General features: G+C 47.0%; 2 protein-coding genes and 1 long non-coding RNA gene across 6 annotated transcripts in view; 2 read left to right on the top strand and 1 right to left on the bottom strand.

The window, feature by feature from the left end:
• Positions 1 to 3,352: 3,352 nt before the first annotated feature.
• On the top strand, positions 3,353 to 4,142 carry LOC131816491 (uncharacterized). The gene is made up of 2 exons (XR_009348078.1): positions 3,353 to 3,435; positions 3,705 to 4,142. It is a non-coding gene; the product is annotated as an uncharacterized LOC131816491 (long non-coding RNA).
• A 2-nt stretch (positions 4,143 to 4,144) lies between these two features.
• On the bottom strand, positions 4,145 to 8,352 carry ERAL1 (Era like 12S mitochondrial rRNA chaperone 1). 2 transcript variants are annotated; one of them, XM_059149297.1, is made up of 10 exons: positions 8,054 to 8,352; positions 6,976 to 7,103; positions 6,775 to 6,852; positions 6,119 to 6,165; positions 5,899 to 5,960; positions 5,681 to 5,793; positions 5,341 to 5,589; positions 5,057 to 5,206; positions 4,852 to 4,932; positions 4,145 to 4,770 (listed from the first exon to the last, which is right to left on the bottom strand). In XM_059149297.1, the coding sequence occupies exons 1-10, from the start codon at positions 8,334 to 8,336 to the stop codon at positions 4,723 to 4,725; spliced, it is 1,239 nt and encodes a 412-aa protein (XP_059005280.1). In that variant the 5' UTR covers positions 8,337 to 8,352; the 3' UTR covers positions 4,145 to 4,722. The 2 variants fall into 2 exon arrangements, with proteins under 2 accessions (XP_059005280.1, XP_059005279.1); XM_059149296.1 differs by having other exon boundaries at positions 4,145 to 4,732.
• A 7,405-nt stretch (positions 8,353 to 15,757) lies between these two features.
• FAM222B (family with sequence similarity 222 member B) overlaps positions 15,758 to 22,794 on the top strand; it is an 82,682-nt gene continuing 75,645 nt past the window's right edge. Inside the window, exon 1 of one of the 3 annotated variants that reach the window (XM_059149410.1) lies at positions 15,758 to 15,903. Coding sequence is in view for 1 of the 3 variants with exons in the window: in XM_059149412.1 (XP_059005395.1) it covers positions 15,878 to 15,903 (26 nt within the window). In the remaining 2 variants the exon portion in view is untranslated. The remainder of the gene's footprint in view (positions 15,904 to 22,794) is intronic. The other 2 variants (XM_059149412.1, XM_059149411.1) reach the window with 2 other exon arrangements.

The raw sequence follows: 22,794 nt of genomic DNA, 5'->3' as shown, positions 1-22,794 counted from the left end.
GCTTATCATGCTCCCCAGACTACCCCACCCAGGCTCAGACTCTACTCCAGTCCACACCCTGATGAGAGCACCCTCCACCCCAGCCAGGGCCACAGCCTCAGAATCTCTGGCGGGCTGAGATATCTCTGTTTTACCTTCAGGACCCCTGGTTTCTGCCCATGTTCACCTTTGGTCTTAGAACTAAGCGAGGACCAGGCAGGAGCCTAGGCAATGAGTGGCATAAATCTTGGCTTCCCTGCATGAAGCCTTTACTCTGGTAAAGGAGCCTGACCTGCTTGTGAGGTCTCGGAGTAGAGGTGGCGAGGTAGGAGGGGTCGCAGGACAGGAAAGGGGGCAAGGAGCAGACATATGATAATTCCTCACCTGGACACACAACCTGGGGGTTTGATGAGCACTGCCATGACCCTGGTCACCTCCACAGGAGCTGGGTATGGATTGCTCCCACTGTACATACAAGAAAACTGAACCTGAGAGTGCTTGGTCCAAGGACAGAGCTGGATGCAGGGGACGGATGTCATTTGGGGTCTATAATTGCTTCCTTCCTTCCTTTCTCCCCCTCCCTTCCTTCCTTCTTTTTTCCTCCCTTCCTTCTTTTCTTTCAAGATTTTATTTATTTTTCCAAAATATTTTATTTATTTGAGAGAGAGACACACAGAGATAGTGACAGTATGAGCAGGCAGCAGAGGGAGCAGGCTCCCTATTGACAAGGAAGCCGATGCAGGGCCCAATCCCAGGACCTGAGCCAAAGGCAGATGCTTAACCCACTGAGCCACCCAGTCCTCCCTATTTTAAGCAATCTTTACACTCAGTGTGGGGCTTGAACTTACAATCCCAAGGTCAAGAGTCGCATGCCTCACTAACTGAGCCAGCCTGTTGTCCCAGGGCCCTTTACTTCTAAACCTGGGCTCGCAGTGGCCTTAAGCAGCTTTCAAGAATATTCCATGAGGGGCATTTGGCTACTTCATTTGGCTAAGTGCTTTGCAGGTAGCTAGTCACCGAGTTCCCAGCACTGAACTGGGGATGGCTATTACTGTCTACATGGAGAACAGGAAGGGCCTAGAGAAAAAGACTTGCCTAAGAGCCACAATTTTGTCTGCCTTCCTCCCCAGGCCAAAGTTTTTCTCCTCCCCCACATCAACAGTTTAGCTCCCTGTCATTTGACATGATCGGCCAATAACCAGGCCTCTGTGATTATTTGCCTAAATGATTAATCACACAAATAAACGAGCCCATAATAGGGAGATTTAACCAGCCAGAGAAGACTTCCCTACGAAGTGTTACTTACGTACGAAGAGGAACAGGAGTTAACTAGATGATAAAGGGGCGAAGATTATGTCAGAGGGAAGAGCAGGGCACCTGGCTGCCTCAGTCAGGCGGGCGTGCAACTTTTGATCTTGGTGTTGTAAGTTCAAGCTTCTTGTTGGCTATAGAGATCTTTTTTTTTTTTTTTTTAAGATTTTATTTATTTATTTGACAGAGATTACAAGTAGGCAGAGAAGAGGCAGAGAGAGAGGAGGAAGCAGGCTCCCGGCTGAGCAGAGAGCCCGATGTGGGGCTTGATCCCAAGAACCTGGGACTCTGACCTGAGCGGAAGGCAGAGGCTTTAACCCATTGAGCCACCCAGGCGCCCCTGGCTATAGAGATCTTAAAAAAACAAAATCTAGGGGCACCTGGGTGGCTCAGTGGGTTAAAGCCTCTGTCTTCAGCTTGGGTCATGATCCCAGGATCCTGGGATCGAATACCACTTCGGATTCTGCTCGGCGGGGAGCCTACTTCCTCCTTCTCTCTCTGCCTGCCTCTCTGCCTACTTGTGATCTCTGTCAATTAAATAAATAAAATCTTAAAAAAATAAAGTTAAAAAAAAAAAGATTAAAAACAAAAACCAGGATGTCTAGGTGGCTCAGATGGTTAAGCAGCTGCCTTCGGCTCTGGTCATGACCCCAGCATCCTGGAATCAAGTCCTGTATCAGGCTCCTTGCTTGGTGGGGAGCCTGCTTCTCCCTCTGCCTCTGCCTGCCACTCTGCCTCTCTGACAAATGGACAAGTAAAATCTTTAAAAATAAATAAATGCCAAAACCAAAACCAGGGGGAAGAGCATGTGCCAACATTCTGTGGCAGCAGGAAGTAGAACATTCCCCAGGAACCAAAAGGTTTGGTCTCCCCTCCCACTCCGCATCTTGGCCTCATCTGCCCTTGCAGAGATGGGGTCTAACTGCCTCCCAGCACACAGATCAGATTGTCTAGGATGGAGAAGGGGAGGGAGCAGAGCAGCAGATGTGTCTCCCAGAATGGGGGGTCTAAAATAACAGTTGCAGGGTGCCTGGTGGGGCTCAGTCGGTTGTGTGTCCAACTCTTGGTTCCAGCTCAGGGTGTGATCCTAGGGTTGTGGGGTTGAGCCCTGCATTGGGCTCTACACTCAGCCGGGAATCTGCTTGAGAGTCTCTTCCTCTCCCTTAGATCCTGCTACTCTGCACCCCCCTAGTCCCACTGCCCGCCCCCACATCACAAGCACATGCTCTCTCTTTCAGATAAATAAATCTTTAAGAATCAGGGGTGCCTGGATGGCTCAGTTGGTTGAGCAAACTGCCTTCAGCTCAGGTCATGATTCTGGAGTCCTGGGATGAGTTCCACATTGGGCTCCCAGCTCAGTGAGGAGTCTGCTTCTCCTTCTGATCCCAAAATTAAATAAAATGAAATAAACAGACCCTCTCCCCGCCCTGCCAGCTTTCTGAGAAGTCTCTACACTAGGAATCTTGCACTAAATATTGTCAAGCTCTCACTCTAAGTGGCTTAGATCTCAACAGGCCCCTACCTGTTCTTATGCTGGCTCTCAGAAGAGCTCGAATCCCCCTGCCCTCAAATGACCCAGCAGAGGACCATTCCACCAAGAGGAGCTTGCATGGCAGTGGTAGCCTAGGTCTACCCTCCTTGGGCTCTACGTAAACATAGGCAGGGGCCCAGGAACTGAAATTTAAGCCAGAGCTTGCCCTAGGAATCCAGCTTTCAGGACTCTTCCCGCTTTATAGGATTCAACTAACATTTCCACTGCCACCACACTAGTGCCATGGCCGAAACAACCCGGCACCTGGCTATGGCCAACAATGAAACCCTAAAGGATGGGATGAGGCTGTCCTTCCTCCTCCCAGTGCTGGCAGACAGATGATCAACTTCAAGGGGACAGGACTGAAAGGTAGACCGTAGCCTTAGAAAGGTCCATAAAGTCTATGGGAGAAAGAGCCTACTAGAGTGACCAGTCACCCTTGTTCCAAGGAGCCCAGCAGGGAAAGGGTTAAGAGGCCGGGCTTTCTGGAACCCGGGAAAGTGTCCCACCCAAGGGAGGGGCCAGTGGATTAAAAGGCGGGCAGTTTGAGTTGAGAGGCAGGGTCAGGGCCTCCTCACCCCTGAAGGCCTCCCCGGCTCCAGTTCCAGCTCCAGGTGAGTACCCTCTCCTGGGCCTGTCTGCTTGTTGGTCTGACCTGAGGGAAACTTCTGCCTCATCATGGGATCTCTGGCTTCTTTAATTCTGACACTGGGGTCCCCAGGGAGATCTCAACAGACCCTAGTTCTGCAGGGTTTTCCCGGCCAGTCCCCTTCCTTACCTGACCTTGACCACAGCCATCATGGAGCTGTTGGCTCAGAAGCTATGGAGCAGGGAGTGGGGAGTGCTGCGTGTCCAGCACTGACTGGTCCTGCTCTGCCCCCAGCCCGTCTCTCCCTGCCTCAGTGCTCTCCAAGCCATGCTCCCTGTGCCTGCTGCGGGGCCCTGGCTGGGATATCATCATATACTGTAAGTTTGCAATGAGATACTACAGTATAGATGATGTACTAGTCCGGGTCCCCACAGCTCTGGAGCCAGATGAGGAGGGCAGGGCATGCTGCAAACCCACCAAGCTCACCGCTCAGCCTATCACAGCCTGCTGACCGCCGGGACGCTTGGGGATGGCGAGGAAACCGTTACCATTACTGAGTTTAGTAATGGTAACGGTTCTCTTGCTGTACCCAGAATACGTGTCAAGAAGAGAGCTCAGGACCCTGGAGCAGATCACTGGAAGGGAGGGAGACTCCAGCTCAGACAACAGGGTGGGGGTGAGGGAATGGGTTTTCTCTTTCCTGTTCTAAAGAAATAAAGATGAGAACCAGTATGGCTTGTCTTTTAATTTTATTAGCATTCGAGCCTGGGAAGAGGGATGGGGCAAGTGGCACTATCTCCCTTAGGACCCACAAGTCCTTATGCGTGGTTTTAAGGTAGAGGAACTGAGGGGATAGGAAAAAGGCCTCTCTGCTAAAACTGGCAACACAGGGAGAAACTCTGGGTTTGATGCCAGCCAGAAGCAGAGTGGCATTGTTCCTACTGAAGAGCCAATTTCTAGACCTAAGCAGCTGGAATCCCAGGCAGAGGCACGACCCTGTAACCGAGCTAAGTTTCTTCCTCCAACAGATGTGGTCAGGTAGGGCCTAGGCAGACTCACTAAGGCCATGCCAGCCAGTCAGTCCATCAGGCAGTGCCCATGCCTCTCACCAGTCCCCATCCCAGGCAGGGGCCATCCTGGTCAGTGGCTCCTGCCAGCAGCTAGGGCTGGGATGCCATGGGAAAGGCAGCTGAGGGCGGTCATGTGAGAAGCTTCACAGAGAGCCGCAGCTGTACATCGCAGAGGAAGATGTCCATGAGATCTCGGCCCACCTCCTGTGCAATCTGGGAGATCAAGCGCCCCTTTGGACCAATCAGGATCCTCTGAGGGTGGGGTGAGAGAGAGAGACACACACACAAGACTGCTCTCGGGGCTCCTGAGCAGTGGAGGAAGAACCCCTGCCTAATGCCCTGGTCCTTTCTCCAAGCCTAACCCTGCTTACCACATGAGATTCTTTGAGCACCAGAAGCTTCTGTTCAATCACCAGCTCCCCGCTTGGCCCTTCCTCCCACATCACTGTCCTCTGCACAGGGAGACATCATGATTAGTCAGACGGACCCGCATTCCTAGCTCTCCAGACCCCAGGTGTCTGGTCCTGGGTGCTGTGCCTGGTGAAGAGCCCCCGAATTCCTTCACTGTGCCCACACCTGCTGCACACTGTAGGGAATCTCCTGGGGCAGGTGCTCTAGGAGCTTCTCTCGGATGATGTTGGCACAGATCTCCTCAGGCGTCTGGCTAGTGAGGACTCCACTGTGGAATTCCCAGGGTCCTGGCCGGGCCTGTGCCAGGAGGTATTGCTGTGGGTACAGAGAGGGACAGGTGGGCAGCTCAGTCCCAACCAAGACTTTCCTACTCACTCTCAGGAGGAACTCCAAGGCTTGTCTTCACATGGTAGAAATCAAAGGCCAGGCTCCGGTCAAGGCTAACTGACCTTTAGTGTTTTCACATCCTCTTGGCTTAGGGCTGACAACATGAAGATTTCCTGGAAGTGGGGCCAGCCGATCCTCTGAGGGCCTCCCACAGACTGTGTTTTTGGGCCCTCAGCTGCTGGGCTGGGGCACGGAGTGCCAGGCTGTGAGCGAAGGGCCTGCCTCATCTTGAGCTTCTTGCCATTGACCACACCTTCAGTAAGGGCTGCTGTGAGCTCCAAAAGAACGGACTTCTGCTTCAGGCAATCTACCTGGGCGTGGAGGATGGGCAGAGGGTGTGTGGTCAGTGAGATGGGCCCCACAGAGGAGAGTAGACCCCTTCATCAAGTAGGTGGTGCTCACCTTGTTCATGACAAGGATGCTAGGGACTTGCGAGAACTGAGTCAGGCACTGGAGCACCTGGGGGCTGAGCTGGTTCCGAGTCCACTTGTCTGAGACATCCACAAGGACCACAACTAGAAGTTGGCAGGGTGGGGAACAGGAAAAATATATGACCACTCTCTCCCCACCCCTCCAAAATGTCCATGATATGGGCTCCAGATTCCCATCATGAGTCTAACCCAGATCAGCAGATTCCATGCTCTTCCATGGATCTTCCAACAAAGAAAGTTCCAGATGGTGCCTGAGGGACAGACAAACAGGTCAGAAAGGGTCTTATGACTGATATACTCCTAATGAGGGATAGGGTATGATAAGATGGTTTTCCAGACCTTATGGTGGAATCTCCCCACCTTCTCCTCAACACCTTTCCCTCTACATACCTGTTTCCACAGCTATTACCTTTTCTGTTTAACAGGGCTGATGAGGCCAGGGGTGTCAAGTAGAATCTAATCAGGAAAGAGAGATGCCCACCCCCCAAGATGGAACAATTATGACTAGCAAGTGAGAGAAAGGCCACCACTGATGTCAGAAAACTGCACCCACTCTAGGACAGGATGACTTTAGAATTTTACCCTTCAGCTTTGTTTTAATTCTAGACAGGATCTAAGAGAAAGATAATGACTGTGAATATATGGAAGATTAGGAAGGAGTAAAGAGGGAAATAGATCTTTCTGACTATAAGCCAGAGGGTAAAAAGTAGAGAGAACTGCACTAGGCCTGATTAAAGAGGAGACTCCCCTTCCCTCAGAAAAGTGAATCTCAGGGCGCCTAGGTGGCTCAGTGGGTTAAGCCTCTGCCTTTGGCTCAGGTCATGATCTCAGGGTCCTGGGATCAAGCCCCTCATGGGGTTCTCTGCTCAGTGGGGAGCCTGCTTCCCCCTCTCTCTCTCTGCCAGCTGCTCTGCCTTGTGATCTCCCTCTCTTTTAAATAAATAAATAAATACATCTTTTTTAAAAAAAGTGAATCTAAATACTTTGTTCAGGTCTAACTGTAAGGGAGACCCTCTTAAGTTCACCCCCCGTCCAGTTTGCTGGACTTCCTTTGAAGGTACCCACCACCTGGGCCTCTTTCTCCGTGATGACCCCCAGAGCTTGGCAGCGAGTGGTGTGCACCTTCTTGGAGACAGGGAACACCTGCCAAAAACAAGTAAGTCCCAACTGAGTTCCCAGATCACTATGGGACAATTCATAAAGAAACAGAAAAAAGTGACAGATGAAAGGGGCGGGGTAGGAGGGGATGTCAAAGATGCAGCATACTTTCCGACCCAGCAGCTGGTTGGAGAGTGTTGACTTCCCTGCATTCGGGGCACCCAGGATGACGACTCGTAGGACCCGGGGGTTCTCAGGCATGTTGGGATGATGGACCAATAGGAGATCCTGCTCATCTGTGTGTGGGGTAGGGGCAGGAAGGAAGCGATAGGTAATGCAATCTGGATCCCCTCTCAGGTACTCAGTCCTACTGGCCCACAAAGGAAATAGGGAATACAAGCTTAGTGTACCAGGCTGAAGCTGAGACCTGGCTTCAAGACTTAGTTTGCCCATTCATTTGTTTATATGATTTTCTCAAATTCTCTAACTTCTCTCATCTCCTTAGTTTTCCTCACCTGTAAAATGGGAGATAATATTAACAATGCCTCCTTAAAATCTTCTGATGATTGGCAATTTTGCAAAAACCATCAACACAATCCCTGGCATTTAATACTCAATCACTGTGTGGAATTGTACTTTGTAGTTATCCCTGATAAATGTATGTACATGTGTACATGTGTGAAAGCACAGCCAGAACAGATAAAATCAGAAATCCCTCCAGCTCAGACAATCTCACCCTACTAAGGGTGTTATAAAGGCTCTGCAAGCTTTCTCCGTGTTTTTAAGTATTAGTTTCTTATAATACTGCATTACTATGACCAGTTTTTGTGTCCAGCCTCCCTACCAGAATGTAGTCTCAGATGCTTGAGAAACAGAGGGTGCTATTTCCTAGGTGTAACTCAGTCTCTTGACAAGGAGATGGGGCACTTATTGGATCCAGTTCGCTTCCCATTTCGGGACAGAGAGCCACAGTTCTGCCCTGCCCGTGTCCCTTCAATCTCCTGCTCTTTGTGAGCGTCTGATTGTGACCACATCGGTTCCCTCTGGCTCCTAACTCTTAGAACGTATTATCTCTCTCCTGTGAGATACTCCAAGGCTCGCCTCTCTCTCGGGGCCTCAAGATCGTTTTCCATAATATAGGACCAAAGACGATATCCCCAGGGATTGAGGAGTTTCCCCGACCCAGAAGTTTCACGTTTTCGCTAAAGTGGGGACAGTCCGGAACAAGCCTATCTGGGCGCTTTACCTCTGTGCATAGACACGCCGGGAGGGTGAGAAGTCAACGAACTGTCCGGCTGAGAGAGTCCAAGGAAGCGGTCCAAGGCTGAGCTCTGGCCATAACGGCGAGAAGCAGAGGACAGGCGGGGACCAGAGAAGGCGGCGCCCGCGAAACAGGACACGCACCTCCGCTGACAGTCAAAGAGCGAGGAGAGCCGGACCCCCCACTCCCTCTCGGCACTGGGGCCCAACTGCCGGACCCCTGACACCGCCCGAAACAGAGTAGCCGCGCGACGGCTGGGAGCAGCCATTACTGCCGCAAGGAACTCCGGGAACTGACCAGGAACTCACCTACGATTGGATAGGGAGGTGGAAAAGCGAACGAGCGGAATGCTAGATTGGCCCAGAGTGCGGAAATACAGGGGATGTTGGAGGTGGGCTGGGGAGAAACTGCTCCGGAGACTGACCAAGGCTAAGGGAAAGGAAAAATGTGTATTTAAGTTTGCGTGGACATAATGATCCTTTTGGACTCCCATAAATATCCTGTTTTCTTCGCCTCCTGCCGAAGTTTTATAAAAAGCCCTTCGAGCCCTGAGAGACTACAACTCCCATGAGGCCAAGCGGCAGAATTTATTTTTTTATTTTTTCCTCTTAGCTTCTGACTTCGGAATGGGTGCCTTTTTAGTTCTCTCTGGTTTCAGGCTTGCAGATTCTCTCCCAGTATCTCCCTGGCTTGTTCTAGCGGTGGGCCGCGTTTTCCGACAGTCTGCACCTTTGCTTTATGTGAGCCTCCTGTAGGGAGTACTCCCTGGGTCGGTGCTCCTGAGGAGAAATAGATCCTATTTCCCATCTATGAACCTCTGTTACTATTTTCTCCCTAAGGCCAGTCCTTTCCGAGAAAAAAGCAGAAGGGAGGAGAAGCTGCGTAGTCAGCTATAGTCTCCCAGATTGCCTTTTGTGCCCTTTAACCCTTAATCATCCTTGAAGTCTCTCAATCACATCACTCTTGAAATTGAGAGAGAAGTGTTGCGGTTGTTGGAGAAATGGGGATTTATTCATATGCTGTGTACAGGCCATGTCCACGTGAATTAAGAAAATGGACAAAAATCTGTGTCACAGGAGTTATGTCCTGGAGGCTGTGTGTGTGTGTGTGAGAGAGAGAGAGACAGAGACAGAGACACCTGACAGCTCAGGTAGCATGGTCTAGGTGAAAACCTAAAGACAGAATGAAAAATGGGGCGACTGTCTGGTTCAGATGCAACACCTGATCTCAGGCTTGTGCATTTGAGTCCAGTGTTTGGTTGGGTGTAGAGTTTACTTAAAAGAGAGAGGGGTGCCTGGATGGTTCAGTAGGTTAAGTGTGTGCCTTCGGCTCAGGTCATGATCCCACGGTCCTGAGATGGAGCCCTCTATGGGTCTCCCTGCTTAGTGGGAGGCCTGCTACTCTCTCTCCCTCTACCTGCTGCTCCCCCTGCTATGCTCTATCTCTCTCTCTCAGATACATAAAATCTTTAAAAATAGAGCGAGAATGAGAGGAGAGGTAATTGAGAAAAGCCAGGGGAAAAAATATATATACGCATCTTTCCAGGGGAGCAGAGCAAAAGGGAGGGGTAACAGAAGAGGGGGAGAGAAGTGGGGTTAAGAAAATATTTTTTTCTTTTTTAAGATCAAATATTTTTGTTTGCTCATGGCAATGACCAGGTAGAAAGGAGAAAATAGTTGGTATAGGACAGAGAGAGGAGAATTGTTGGGAGGATGGAACCAATTGACTGGGCTGTGGTTGGAGTGGAGGCTGAGTGTTCAGAATAGCTCTGAATGACACAGGATTGACAGAGACTGGGCATCTAAATGCACTGATGGTTTGCAAATGGCGCCAGGCTCCAGCTTTTAGGCTGCTTGCTCTATTAGCAGAAGAAACAACCTTTCTGGAACATGATATTCTGCATGTTCTTTGGGCATATGGGTGCCCAAAGAACAAAATACCACTTAATGCAGGGCAGCTGGCAACCAGAAAAATATGAATCTTGCATGGAGAGTAAGGTGAAATGCCATTTCAACTGTAATTAGGTTGAAGGGCAATATCAGGTTAAATGGTGGTTGAAGAATTTAATTAAATAAATGCAAAATCATCCAAAGGACACATACCAAGTACTACAGCATTGGCAATAGAGAACACCTTGGAAGAATCCCTGGGATAACACAAAAACTTAGAGGAAATGTGTCAAAGTGCTTTGTTAATTCTCTTCTTTCCCCCAGATTTTCCCTCAAAGGATATTGTAGGGAAATGTATTTTTGTGAGATTAGGAGAGGCTAATCAAATGAAATAGACTGCGCTGGTTCGTATGTCAACTTGCCACTTAGCTGTGCGAGTTTGGACAAGTTATTTCAACTTTCCAAATGTCAGTTTTGTCATCTGTAAAATGAAGAAGAAAATGATAAACACGTCTACCTAATATCATGTGTTCATTTGAATCTAGGATTTAGAACAATGGAGGCTTTCAATAAATGTCCTTATCTTAAAGCTAATTGTTTTAATCTTTCTTTTCTATAGAGACAATTTCTCTCTGTACTGTATTCCTCTCATCAGCATTTATTTAAAAAATGCTTGATTTCCGGATGCCTGGGTAGCTTAGTGGGTTAAGTGTATGCCTTTCTCTCAGGTCATGATCCCAGGGTCCTGGGATTGAGCCCTGTCTTGGGCTCCTTGCTCCGTGAGGAGTCCATTTCTTACTCTCCCTCTGCCTCCCCACCCCGGCTTTTTTTTTTTTTTTTTTTCAAGGTTCCAGGTTCCTAGGATTGAGTCCTGCATAGGTCTCCCTGCTCAGTGGGGAGCATGCTTCTCCCTCCCCATCTTCCTGTGGCTCTCCCTACTTGTGCACTCTCTCTGTGTGTGCCTCTGTCAAATAAGTAAATAAAACCTTAAAAAAAAAAGATTTTATTTATTTGTTTGAGAGCGAGGGAGAGCCATCCCTCTTCCCATCATTTCTTGAATATATCAAGCTAATTTCTGCCCCAAGGCCTTTATATCTGCTGCTCCTGCCTCCTAGGTTCAAGATTTGGCTTCTGTTTCCTATTCAGGTCTCAGTTTAAATGTCCTTTTCTCACAGCATTTATCACTACCTGCAATGATTTTCTTGTATGCCTGAAATGCTATAGGAGCATCGCCAAGAGTCTTCACAGTCTTACCAACCCCTCATGGCCCCAATCTGAACAAGTCCCTCCCTTGCTTCACTGTCCTCAGAAAAAAGTGTAAAGTAACGTGGCTCCGGCTTACTTTGCTAGATTCCTCTCTCTTTGTTTTGCTTCTTTAAAAAGTTTATTTATTTTTAGTAGTCTCTACATTCAACGTGGGACTCTTTGGACTGAGTCAGCCACACGCCTCCACTAGTCGCAACTCTTGTCATTCCTCTTTTTCAGCTTAACTGAATTTTTTTCAGTCTCCCAACTGCCTGGTATTCTTTCCCACTTCCAGGTGTCTCCTTTGGTTGTTCCTTCCATGACTGATTAAATTCTCTCTGAGGATGCTTATTTTTTTCTTCCCCTCCTATGATAAGACAGTTTATAATATCTTTTTTTTTTTAAGATTTTTATTTATTTATTTGACAGACAGGGATCACAAGTAAGCAGAGAGGCAGGCAGAGAGAGAGAGGGAGAAGCAGGCTCCCCGCCGAGCAGAGAGCCCGATGCGGGGCTCGATCCCAGGACCCTGAGACCATGACCTGAGCCGAAGGCAGAGGCTTAACCCACTGAGCCACCCAGGCGCCCCAGTTTATAATATCTTGATTGAGCACAAAGATTATTGAGCCAGGGGCGCCTAGGTGGCTCAGAGGGTTAAGCCTCTGCCTTCAGCTAGGGTCATGATCTCAGGGTCCTGGGATCGAGCCCCGCATTGGCTCTCTGCTCAGCGGGGAGCCTGCTTTCCCCTCTCTCTGCCTGCTTGTGATCTCTCTCTCTTTGTCAAATAAATAAATAAAATCTTTTTTTTTTTTTTTTTTTTTTTTTTTTTTTTTTTTTAAGATTTTATTTATTTATTTGGCAGACAGAGATCACAAGTAGGCAGAGAGGCAGGCAGAGAGAGAGGAGGAAGCAGGCTCCCTGCTGAGCAGGAGCCTGATGTGGGGCTCGATCCCAGGACCCTGGGATTATGACCTGAGCCAAAGGCAGAGGCTTTAACCCACTGAGCCACCCAGGCGCCCCTAAATAAATAAAATCTTAAAAAAATATATTATTAAGGGGCGCCTGGGTGGCTCAGTGGGTTAAGCCTCTGCTTTCGGCTCAGGTCATGATCTCAGGGTCTTAGGATCAAGCCCCGCATGGGGCTCTCTGCTCAGCAGGGAGCCTGCTTCCCCCCCCACCCCGCCCCTCTCTGCTTGTGATCTTTCTCTCTCTCTCAGTCAAATAAATAAATTAAATATTATTTATTTATTTATTTGTTTTTTAACATTTTATTTATTTATCTGACAGAGAGAGATGACAAGCAGGCAGAGAGGCAGGCAGAGAAGAGAGGAGGAAGCAGGCTCCCTGCCGAGCAGAGAGCCCGACGCGGGGCTCGATCCCAGGACCCTGAGATCATGACCTGAGCCAAAGGCAGTGGCCCAACCCACTGAGCCACCCAGGCACCCCAGATAAAATATATATTTTTTAAATCATTGAGCCAGATATCCTGGGTTTGATTTTCGGTTCCATTATTTACTGTGTGACCAGGGCAAGTTAGTTCTCTCTCCTTCAATTTCCTTATCTATAAAATAGGGATAGGGATGTGATGATGAAAAGAACTGATATGTATAAAGGACTTAGAACAGTGCTTGACACATAGTAAATGTTATTCAAGTGTTTGTTGTTGTTATTAGATGTCCCCTACTAGACTGTAAGTTCTATGGGGTCAAGGACAATACATATTACTACTCACTGTTGTATCTCCAACACCTACAACAGTGTCTAACACATCATGGGTACTCATTAAATTTTTGTTCAGTGAGTGAATAAATTATATCTTTCCATAGATAGATTGGCATACCTTTGTGGTGTCAACATGGCTGCAGCATCTTGTTCTCACATCTGGTTTTAGTTGGAAAGAGCAACAGATTTCCCCTGAAGGAACGTTCTCCATGTGCATTTTGGCTCTGACGGGGTTACATGCCCATTCCTGAAACAATGATTGTAGCTTAGAGAATGTTATGCGCTGAATGACTTAGGTCTGGGTTATGTAAATGTGCTCTATGCCCAGAGTGACCTCATCCAAATCACAGGGTCTGAAAATGGAGTAGGGGTGGTTCTCTGAATGATTATCATCTGATATAGTGTGTCGATACTTGGCAGGAAAAAAAAAGTCTGCCGTTCTGCCCTTGGTAAGAAATTCAAGTAGTTTGGGGAGCCTGGCTGGCTGGACTCTTGATTATGAGTTTGAGCCCCACATCGAGTGTAGTTTTTAAAGATTTTATTTATTTGACAGAGACACAGTGAGAGAGGGAAAACAAGCAGGGGGTGTAGGAGAGGGAGAAGCAGGCTTCCCACTGAACAGGGAGCCCAATGTGGGGCTTGATCCTAGAACCCTAGGATTGTGACCTGAGCCGAAGGCAGACACTTAACGACTGAGCCACTCAGGAGCTCTATAGAGATTACTTAAAAATAAATAAGTAAATGAGCTTAATAAATAAATCTATATAAATAAAGAAATTCAAGTAGGGAAATGGTTCAGGAGACCCGTATGGTTCATGTATGCTGTTGGGGCACCTGGCTGGCTCAGTTGGAAGAATGTGCAACTCTTGATCTTGGGGTCGTGAGTTCAGGCCCTACACTGGATATAGAGATTCCTTTAATAAACAAATAAACAAAACTAAACAAAAAAGATATGTCATCATCACGTAGATTCCAACAGAGGACTTCATGTGGTGGTAGAATTAGGAAAATACAGTTCCTGGAAACTTCGGGGTCAGCTTTGGCTTTTTTTTTTTTTTTTAAACACATCCATTCATCTGCACATAGTATCAATATTAATTCTTCCTCCCTCTGGCTCTTAGATTTCCCCATGGTGCCAAATGTGTTCTCGTTCCAAAGGGTAATACTTTTGCAAGTAAAGACAACTCTTCCAAATCAGGAGCTAGCTTATGGGATTGGTCCTGGGCCCCACCACCCTACTCTGTCAGCAGTTGCATCTTACTCTATGTATGTCAAGAGATTGGGAGACACTTCATATATGAGGCAAGCACTTTTGTGTAGATTTGCTTTTCTGGGAACTGAATTATGCTATCTGTACAGTGTTTTCCCACAGCAACATATAGCTATGTATGTAAAAGTCACATGCATCTGATAAGTAAAAAATCCTTCAGTTCCTAGGTGCCTTAATTTCTTAGTGACTTGAGAATTCCATTATATATATTTTTAAAAAGACTTATTTATTTTAGAGAGAGGGAGGAGAATGAGCAGGAGGGACAGAGGGAGAGAGAGAGAAAGAATCTCAGTCAGATTCCATGATGAGTGTGTGGAGCCCCATGAGGGTCTTGATCTCTCGATCCTGAGATCACCATCTAGCCAAAGCCAAGCGTCACACGTTTAACTGACTACACCAGCCAGGTGCCCCTATATGCATTTTTAATTAATAATCTGTAATAAAAAAATACTAGTGACACTCCATTTTTAGCATTCTCAAACTTTACTGTTGGGCCTATTCTTGCTTCTTTCCAAAATGAGGAAAAAATTTCCTTAATCTTAAAAGTTTAAACATTCATATCAGATCCTGGCATTAGGAGTAGCTTTTGCTTTCCCCAAAAGTACAAAGAATTTAACACCTTTCACAGAAAGAATGGAACTGCTCCCCCGCCTTCCCCTTCTCTTCTTTGATCTTCTTTTGCCTTACATTATATCTTGGTTCTGAGATTTCCAAACTCTGAACTGTAGAGGGAAGACTGGGCTGGAGATGGGATGGGGGTCATGGTTATAAGAAGAGAGTTTATTCCTGTGTCTCCTCTTCCTTTCTACTGCAGTGCACTGCCCTCCTCTGAAAAGTATGTAGTGAATTTCCAAGATTCAATTAAGCCTAGTCTGTTGTTTGGCTATGCCAAGGCAGCACAGTGGTCTAGGAGCTGATGGTTGGGTTTCCATGGGATAAAGGTCTAGTTTTTGTTTAAACATTTACACAAGGGCCAGGCTTCATAGTGAGAACTGGAAAGTAGGGGACTATTAGCCTTCAGGTCCCTTGATGGCACATAGGAGATGCCTAGAACATTTTTGTCCAATAAACAGTATGCGCTTGATAAACAGACTGATTTAGCAGTGTCCCAAAGAAGTTTTGGTGTGGTCACCGCCTTGCCAAGATCTTTGGGGCTTCTGAGCACCTCCTGGCCCGTAGTATATTCAGGGATGTAAAAGTTGCCTCTTACACCATTAGCCCCAGTGTATTCTAGATGTGATCGTCTTCTTGAAAGAAATCCCAAGTTCATTATCAGTCACCTCAGAGCACCTGCATTCAGGCCTTTAAGTGTAAGTAGGATCTAGAATCTTAAAAGTGTCATTATGTCTATGGTTCCTTACGAGCATCGCGGTCCAAGCGTTAGTAACCTAGGCAAGGTAATCCAGAGGCCTTGGACCTGGGGTCAGCCGCCACAGCCTGTAAGCCTAACCAGTCCTCGAGGGCAGCAGCCATGTACACCCGAAACCCAGGGGTCCAGGACATCAGGCACTGAAGAAGACGCCTCGGCGCGGGCTGCGCAAGCGCGGGCGTCGGTAGAGGGCCCCGGTACTCCAGGCTGCGCAGGCGCATGAGCGGCTCCCGGCGAGTCCCGACGGCGGCGGCGGCTACTGAGGGGCCGGGCGTGGAGCAGCGGTGGCGGCGGCGGGCGGCAACGGAGCAGCCATGAGGGCCGGGCCCAGTCACCGACAGTGAGTAATGGTGGAAGAGGGGTGGGCGGCGGGAGAGAAGAGGGGTGGCCTGGTGGAAGGATACCTCGACTTAGCAGGGGGGTGGGCTCTGCCTGTCGGAGGCGAAGGGGCGTGGGGGAGGGACAGTTTGAGGTGATGATGGAAGCATTTGGGGCATAGGTGGTCGGACCGCCCGCGCCAGGGCTGGACAGCTTGGCGGAGGGAAGGAGGTGAGTGCTGCAGAGTGAAGGAGCCCACGGCAGGGGCAGTGTCCCGCGCTTCCCCGTTTATCATCGTCCCTTCCCCCAGGAGCTTTCGGTCGCCTCTCCCTTTCCGCTTCTTTCAGAGAATGGTCGCGGGGGGAGGGTGGTGGAGGATGAAAGCCCTGCCGGAGCTGAAGAAGCTAACTCTGATCCAGGCGGGCAAGGGCCGGTCGTCCGGAGTCATGGGCTTTTCTGGGTGGAGGATGGGAGTCAGGAGCCCTCCGTTTAAAGCTGGGAGGGATCTAGAGAAAAAAGCTAGGGGCTTAGAGTCTGGCAGGTTCGAAACCACGTCCACCATTGATAAAGCTGATAGATAACCTTGGGCAGGTCCCACTTAACCTTTCTGAACCTCTGAAAGATGCAGTGGTTCAGTGGGCTATTTCAAGGATCTTGTATGTGATTGAGATTGTGTATGAAAACTGTAAATTGTAGGTGCTATGCCGATGGTACTGTATCACCAGCAATATTACCTTACCGTCATTAGTAGAATGATTGATTTCTTTGTCAAGGCGAAGCATATTGTTTGTAAAACCCCAGTAGGCACATATGTCCGTTCTACGTAGGCTCGGTAGATCATGTGCAAAAAATACCAGTTTGTGATGTGACTAATTAGCCATCAGACTTGTGTAGGAAAAATACCATACTCTTGGGCATTTTTACAAATGGTGTGTAGCTCCTACTCAAGAGGAAGGAAATAGAGAATGGAGGGCCAATCTGTTAAATGCTTTCAGAACATAGCTCACTCACGTCGCTTGACTTGTAACACAGCTGGTACCAATGTGCTTTATTAAGAGTGGAGAAAACTAGTTTGACACAAGCTGGGAGGGCTGCACAATGAGGGATGTGCAAATACAATTTGTTATTTTTATTTTTTTATTTTTTTTTTTTTTTAAAGATTTTATCTATTTATTTGACAGAGAGAGATCACAAGTAGGCAGAGAGGCAGGCAGAGAGAGAGAGGAGGAAGCAGGCTCCCCGCTAAGCAGAGAGCCCGATGCGGGACTCGATCCCAGGACCCTGAGATCATGACCCGAGCCGAAGGCAGCGGCTTAACCCACTGAGCCACCCAGGCGCCCCACAATTTGTTATTTTTAAATTGTGAAAAAGTTTTCTTTTGCAAGGGAGTTTCTGGCTGCCCTAGGTCCCAGTCTCTATTCTGGAGGTCAGATACGCATATAGCAGCTTTTCAGTTCCTACTTTTTGTTATCCTGCCTGTGGAACCTTCAGGGTGGAGTGTCTCTCTGAGAAAGACAGAGGCAGCTGTGCTAGAGCCCAGGAGGTGGCTGGTTCTTTTCTGAGAGGCTGAAGGAGCACTCCTGAGGCTTTGTTGTTTTTCTTGTTGTTATTTAGGGTAGACAAAGCAGAGGACAGCATTAAACCTTGTGCTTCTAGAGAGAGAAAATGGCTTTTTGGCCACAGCTTTTGGAAGAGGTGAAACTTTTTTCAGAAGGAGACAGAAGCTGATGCTTCAGCTTTTCTGGCTATGAAGATTGATTGAAAGCTTGAAATGGCGAGGCCTTTTGGAAATTAGTGATTTGTCTTTCGTCTGAGCAAAGGTAGGGAGTGGCTGTACTAGATCCTTGAAGATTCACAGATAAGAACAGTGAATTATTTTATAGGAATGGGGGAAATGAACCCTAATTGTCTTTAACTTCTCCTTCTGGTAGAACGTGTTTTACCTCTCTTTCCTGGAAATGCACAGTATATATTATTTTTAATTTTTTGCTCTAGTTCTTTGGTTCTTCCAATAAGTATCCATAACACCGATTATTTTTTGTTTGTTTTTGTTTTAGAGGGTATTTTTTTTTTTAAAAGCACTTGTTACTCTTGTCATAGGTCATTTACAGAGTACAAATTTCTTCTGTTTTGACTTACAAACGAAGATGAAGTAGAGGTATAAAATGTTAGAGCTGGCCTAGCTGTCTTATTTTATTTTAATAATTGGGCATTTATTTTTAATTTTGGTAATGTATTTTTCCCTCTACTGGAAATTTCCATTGGTTCAAACAAGTCCATAATGCTGTCTGTGTTATGTTAAAATGATAGAGGTTTGTTCAGCTGTGATGAGAATTTCCTGTCCTTCTCTCTCTTCTTTTTCCTATTTGTGGTTATTTTTATGTAGTAGATGACTGTGACCAAACGGAGAGGCTTCCCCTGGGGAAGAGAAAAGGCATGGTCAGAGCTTTGATTAACTGTTGTTTGATCAGTCTGTCTAAAGTGGGGATGTAAAGGGTTGTCTGGGTGGCAGAGTCCATTAAGGGTCTGACTCTTGCTTGCAGCTCAGGTCATGATCTCAGGGTCCTAATATCAAACCCTGCACTGTGGTCAGCGGCGAGTTTGCTTGGGATGCTTTCTCTTTCTCTCCCTCTGCCCCTCTTGCTTGTGCTTGCATGCTGTCTCTCAAATAAATATGTAAATCCTTGTTTTTTTTTTTAAATTTTTTGGAATATTTCATTCATTTATTTGACAGAGGAAGTGAGAGACCACAAGGAGAGAGAGCAGCAGAGGGAGAGGGGGAAGCAGGCTCCCTACTGAGCAGGGAGCATGATGTGGAGCTCGATCCCAGGACCCAAGCCAAAGGCAGATGCTTAACTGGCTGAGCCACCCAGGTGTCCCAAAATAAATGAATCTTTAAAAAAAAATAGGAAAAAAAAGGGGCGCCTGGGTGGCTCAGTGGGTTAAGCTGCTGCCTTAGGCTCGGGTCATGATCTCAGGGTCCTGGGATGGAGCCCCGCATCAGGCTCTCTGCTCAGCGGGGAGCCTGCTTCCTCCTCTCTTTCTGCCTGCCTCTGCCTGCTTGTCATCTCTCTTGGTCAAATAAATAAATAAAATCTTAAAAAAAAAAAAAAGGAAAAAAAATAAAATTGGAGCGCCTGGTGGCTCAGTTGTTAAGCATCTGTCTTCAGCTCAGGGTCCTGGGATCAAGCCCCACATCAGGCTTCTGCTTGGCAGGAGGGCTGCTTCTGCCACTTTTAAAAAAGATTTTTTAAAGAGTTAAAAAATAAAAATAAAAATAAAATATTCTAACAACAATAAAACAAAGTGGAGACATAAGAACTTCCCATGAATCTCTGAGGTAGCAAGTGCTAAAATAAAAGGAATTAATGGTTACTACCTCATTTTTATTCTGATTAAAAATTTTTAAAATTTTATTTCTTTATTAGAGGTAGAGAGAGCAGTAGCAGGGAAGAGAGGAAGAAGCAGGCTCCCTGCTCAGTGGAGCTTGATCCCAAGACCCTGGGATCATGGCTTGAGCCAAAGGCAGATACTTAACCAATTGAGCCACCCAGGCGCCTCTATCCTGATAAAAGTAATACTTTTTAAAAAAGATTTTATTTATTTGGGGTGCCTGGGTGGCTTAGTGGGTTAAGCCTCTGCCTTCTGCCTTCTTCTCTTGGTCTTGGGATAGACACCCACATTAGGCTCTCTGCTCAGCAGGGAGCCTGCTTCCCCCCTCTCTCTGCCTGCTTCTCTGCCTACTTTCGATCTCTCTGTCAAATAAATAAATAAAATCTTGAAAAAAAAGGACTTTAGGGGCACCTGGGTGGCTCAGTGGATTAAAGCCTCTGCCTTCGGCTCGGGTCATGGTCCCAGGGTGCTGGGATTGAGTCCCACATTGGGCTGTCTGCTCGGTGGGGAGCCTGCTTCCCCCTCTCTCTCTGCCTACCTCTCTGCCTGCTTGTGATCTCTGTCAAATAAATAAATAAATAATCTTTAAAAAAATAAAGATTTTATTATTTGACACATAGAGAGAGAGAGAGCAAGAGAGGGAACACAAGGGGCGCCTGGGTGGCTCAGTGGGTTAAAGCCTCTGCCTTTGGCTCAGGTCATGATCCCAGAATCCTGGGATCGAGCCCCGCATCGGGCTCTCTGCTTGTCAGGGAGCCTGCTTCCTCCTCTGCCTGCCTCTCTGCCTACTTAGTGATCTCTGTGTCAAATAAATAAATAAAATCTTTAACCAAAAAAACACAAACAAACAAACAACAACTCTTAAAAATAAAAAAATAGAGAGGGAACACAAGCAGGGAGAGTGGGAGGGGGAGAAGCAGGCTTCCTGAAGAGATGGGAGCCCAACAGGGGGCTTAATCCCAGGATCCGGGTATCATGACCTGAGCCAAAGACAAATGCTTAACGACTGAACCACCCAGGCACCTCCAAATTAATAATACTTAAAAAAGCATCTCATGCCTCTGGGGAAAACTATCTATCTGTTTACTTGGTAGGCTCCACACCTAGAGTCGAGCCCAGCTCATGGCTTGAACTCACGATCTAGATCAAGCACGGGACCCTTAACCAACTGAGCCACCCAGGTGCCCCAGGGGAAAAGTTTTTTTTTTTTTAAGATTTTCTTTATTTATTTTACAGAAATCACAAGTAGTCAGAGAGGCAGGCAGAGAGAGAGGGGGGGAAAGCAGGCTCCCCGCTGAGCAGAGAGCCCGCTGGGGGCTCCATCCCAAGACCCTGAGATCATGACCTGAGCCGAAGGCAGAGGCTTAACCACTGAGCCACCCAGGTGCCCCAGGGGAAAAGTTTTTAAAACGGTCTATTTAAAAACAAAATTATGGTGTTTTTACCTTTCTTTTACTTTGAATATTTGCTTATGAACAGAATCTTTGTTCCTTTATGGCCCTTTTGATTTTGCCACCCATTCCTTAACTGAAGTGTCTTTTGTGATATTTTCACAGCTGCTGATAATTGAGCACAAAGGTTTTTTTGTTCTTTTTTTGTCAGTTGTTTGGCTCTTGATAGAGTGCTAAAGACTTTAAAGGAGGGCTGTATGGGAAGATGTTAACAAGGAAAAGTAAAGAGGAAAGCAGATTAATTTAGTGAATTTGTGGTGGGTTCTGATGTTTGGAGGGTGAAGGATTCAAGAATGTTTATATGATTCATTGTAACCTTCTGAGGACCAGGTTTTGCTTACCAGTGTTTGGCAGAGTGCATAGTTGCCCCAGAGTAATTGCTCATTAAATATTTGCCAAATGGTGGGGCGGGGCACCTGGATGGCTCGGTCAGTTAAGGTCTGACTCTTGATTTCTGCTCAGGTCATGATCTCAGGATTGTGAGATTGAGCTGCCCCTCCTCCCCCAGTACTCAGTGGGGAGTCTGTTTGCCATTCTTTTCCTTTCCCTCTGTCCCTCCCTTGGCTTTCTTGGCTGTGCTCTGTCTCTCATTCACTCAATTAAATCTTTTTCTTTTCTTTTTTTTTTTTTTTTTTAAGATTTTACTTATTTATTTGACAGAGAGAGATGGCGAGAGAGGGAATACAAGCGGGGTGGGGGGAGTGGGAGAGGGAGAAGTAGGCTTCCTACCTGGGCGGGGAGCCTGACGTGGGGCTCAATCCCAGAACCCTGGGATCATGACCCAAGGCAAAGGCAGAGACTTAACAACTGAGCCACCCAGGCGCCCCTCAAATAAATCTTTTAAAAAATATTTGCTTTGGGGCACCTGGGTGGCTCAGTGGGTTAGGGCCTCTGTCTTAGGCTCAGGTCTTGATCCCAGGGTCCTGGGATCAAGCCCCGCATCGGGCTCTCTGCTCCGCAGGGAGCCTGCTTCCTCCTCTCTCTCTGCCTGCCTCTCTGCCTGCTTGTGATCTCTGTCTGTCAAATAAATAAATAAAATCTTAAAAAAAAATTGCTGAATGGAAAAATGATAACCTCCAATATAAATCATAATCAGCAAACTTGAGTTCAAATCTTCTGCAACTTTGTCTTTTTTTTTTTTTTTTTTTTTTTTTTTTTTTATTATTTGACAGACAGAGATCACAAGCAGGCAGAGAGGCAGGCAGAGGGAGAGGAGAAAGCAGGCTCCCCGCTGAGCAGAGAGCCCGATGTGGGACTCGATCCCAGGACCCTGAGATCATGATCTGAGCCGAAGGCAGCGGCTTAACCCACTGAGCCACCCAGGCGCCCCTGCAACTTTGTCTTTGAATGAGCTTACCTATATTTCTTTACCTCAGTTTCTTCATCTATAATAACCATACTTACTGCACAGGTTGTTATGAGGGTTAAATGTGTTAGTACATGTAAAACATTTAGGATAGTACTTAATACTTAGTAAATGCTAATTAAATACTATCCAGCTAGTGTTGTCAGATGCACGCTCTTTTTGTGCCAAGATCTGTGCTGGTCAGAGATATTTATAATGTAGTCCCTGCCCTTCCAGTTCACAGTTTGGCAGAGGAAACAGAAGTATATAAAGTAATTATTATAGAATGTAATACCTTATTTAATCAAATCTGTGGGGCCAGTGATTGTAAGGCTCATAATTACTTTAACAAGAAAGAAAAAATGCTGCTAATGAGACTGACATGCTATCACTTGTAAGGTATATCCTGTTTTCAGAGAAATATGGGAAGGAAAGTATGTCTTAGAATTGATGAAATAGGGGCACCTGGGTGGCTCAGTGGGTTAAGCCGCTGCCTTCGGCTCAGGTCATGATCTTAGGGTCCTGGGATCGAGTCCCGCATCGGGCTCTCTGCTCAGCAGGGAGCCTGCTTCCCTCTCTCTCTCTCTCTCTGCCTGCCTCTCAGTGTACTTGTAATTTCTCTCTGTCAAATAAATAAATAAAATCTTTAAAAAAAAATAGAATTGATGAAATACAGTAAGTTCTCTACTGGAGGGAAGTGCAACTTGTAAGAGTTAATGGAAGG

This window comes from Mustela lutreola, chromosome 15 (genome assembly GCF_030435805.1).
Source record: "Mustela lutreola isolate mMusLut2 chromosome 15, mMusLut2.pri, whole genome shotgun sequence".
Classification (NCBI taxonomy): domain Eukaryota; kingdom Metazoa; phylum Chordata; class Mammalia; order Carnivora; family Mustelidae; genus Mustela; species Mustela lutreola.
Note: the sequence above shows the minus strand (reverse complement) of the source record. Positions and strands in the feature narration are given on the sequence as shown.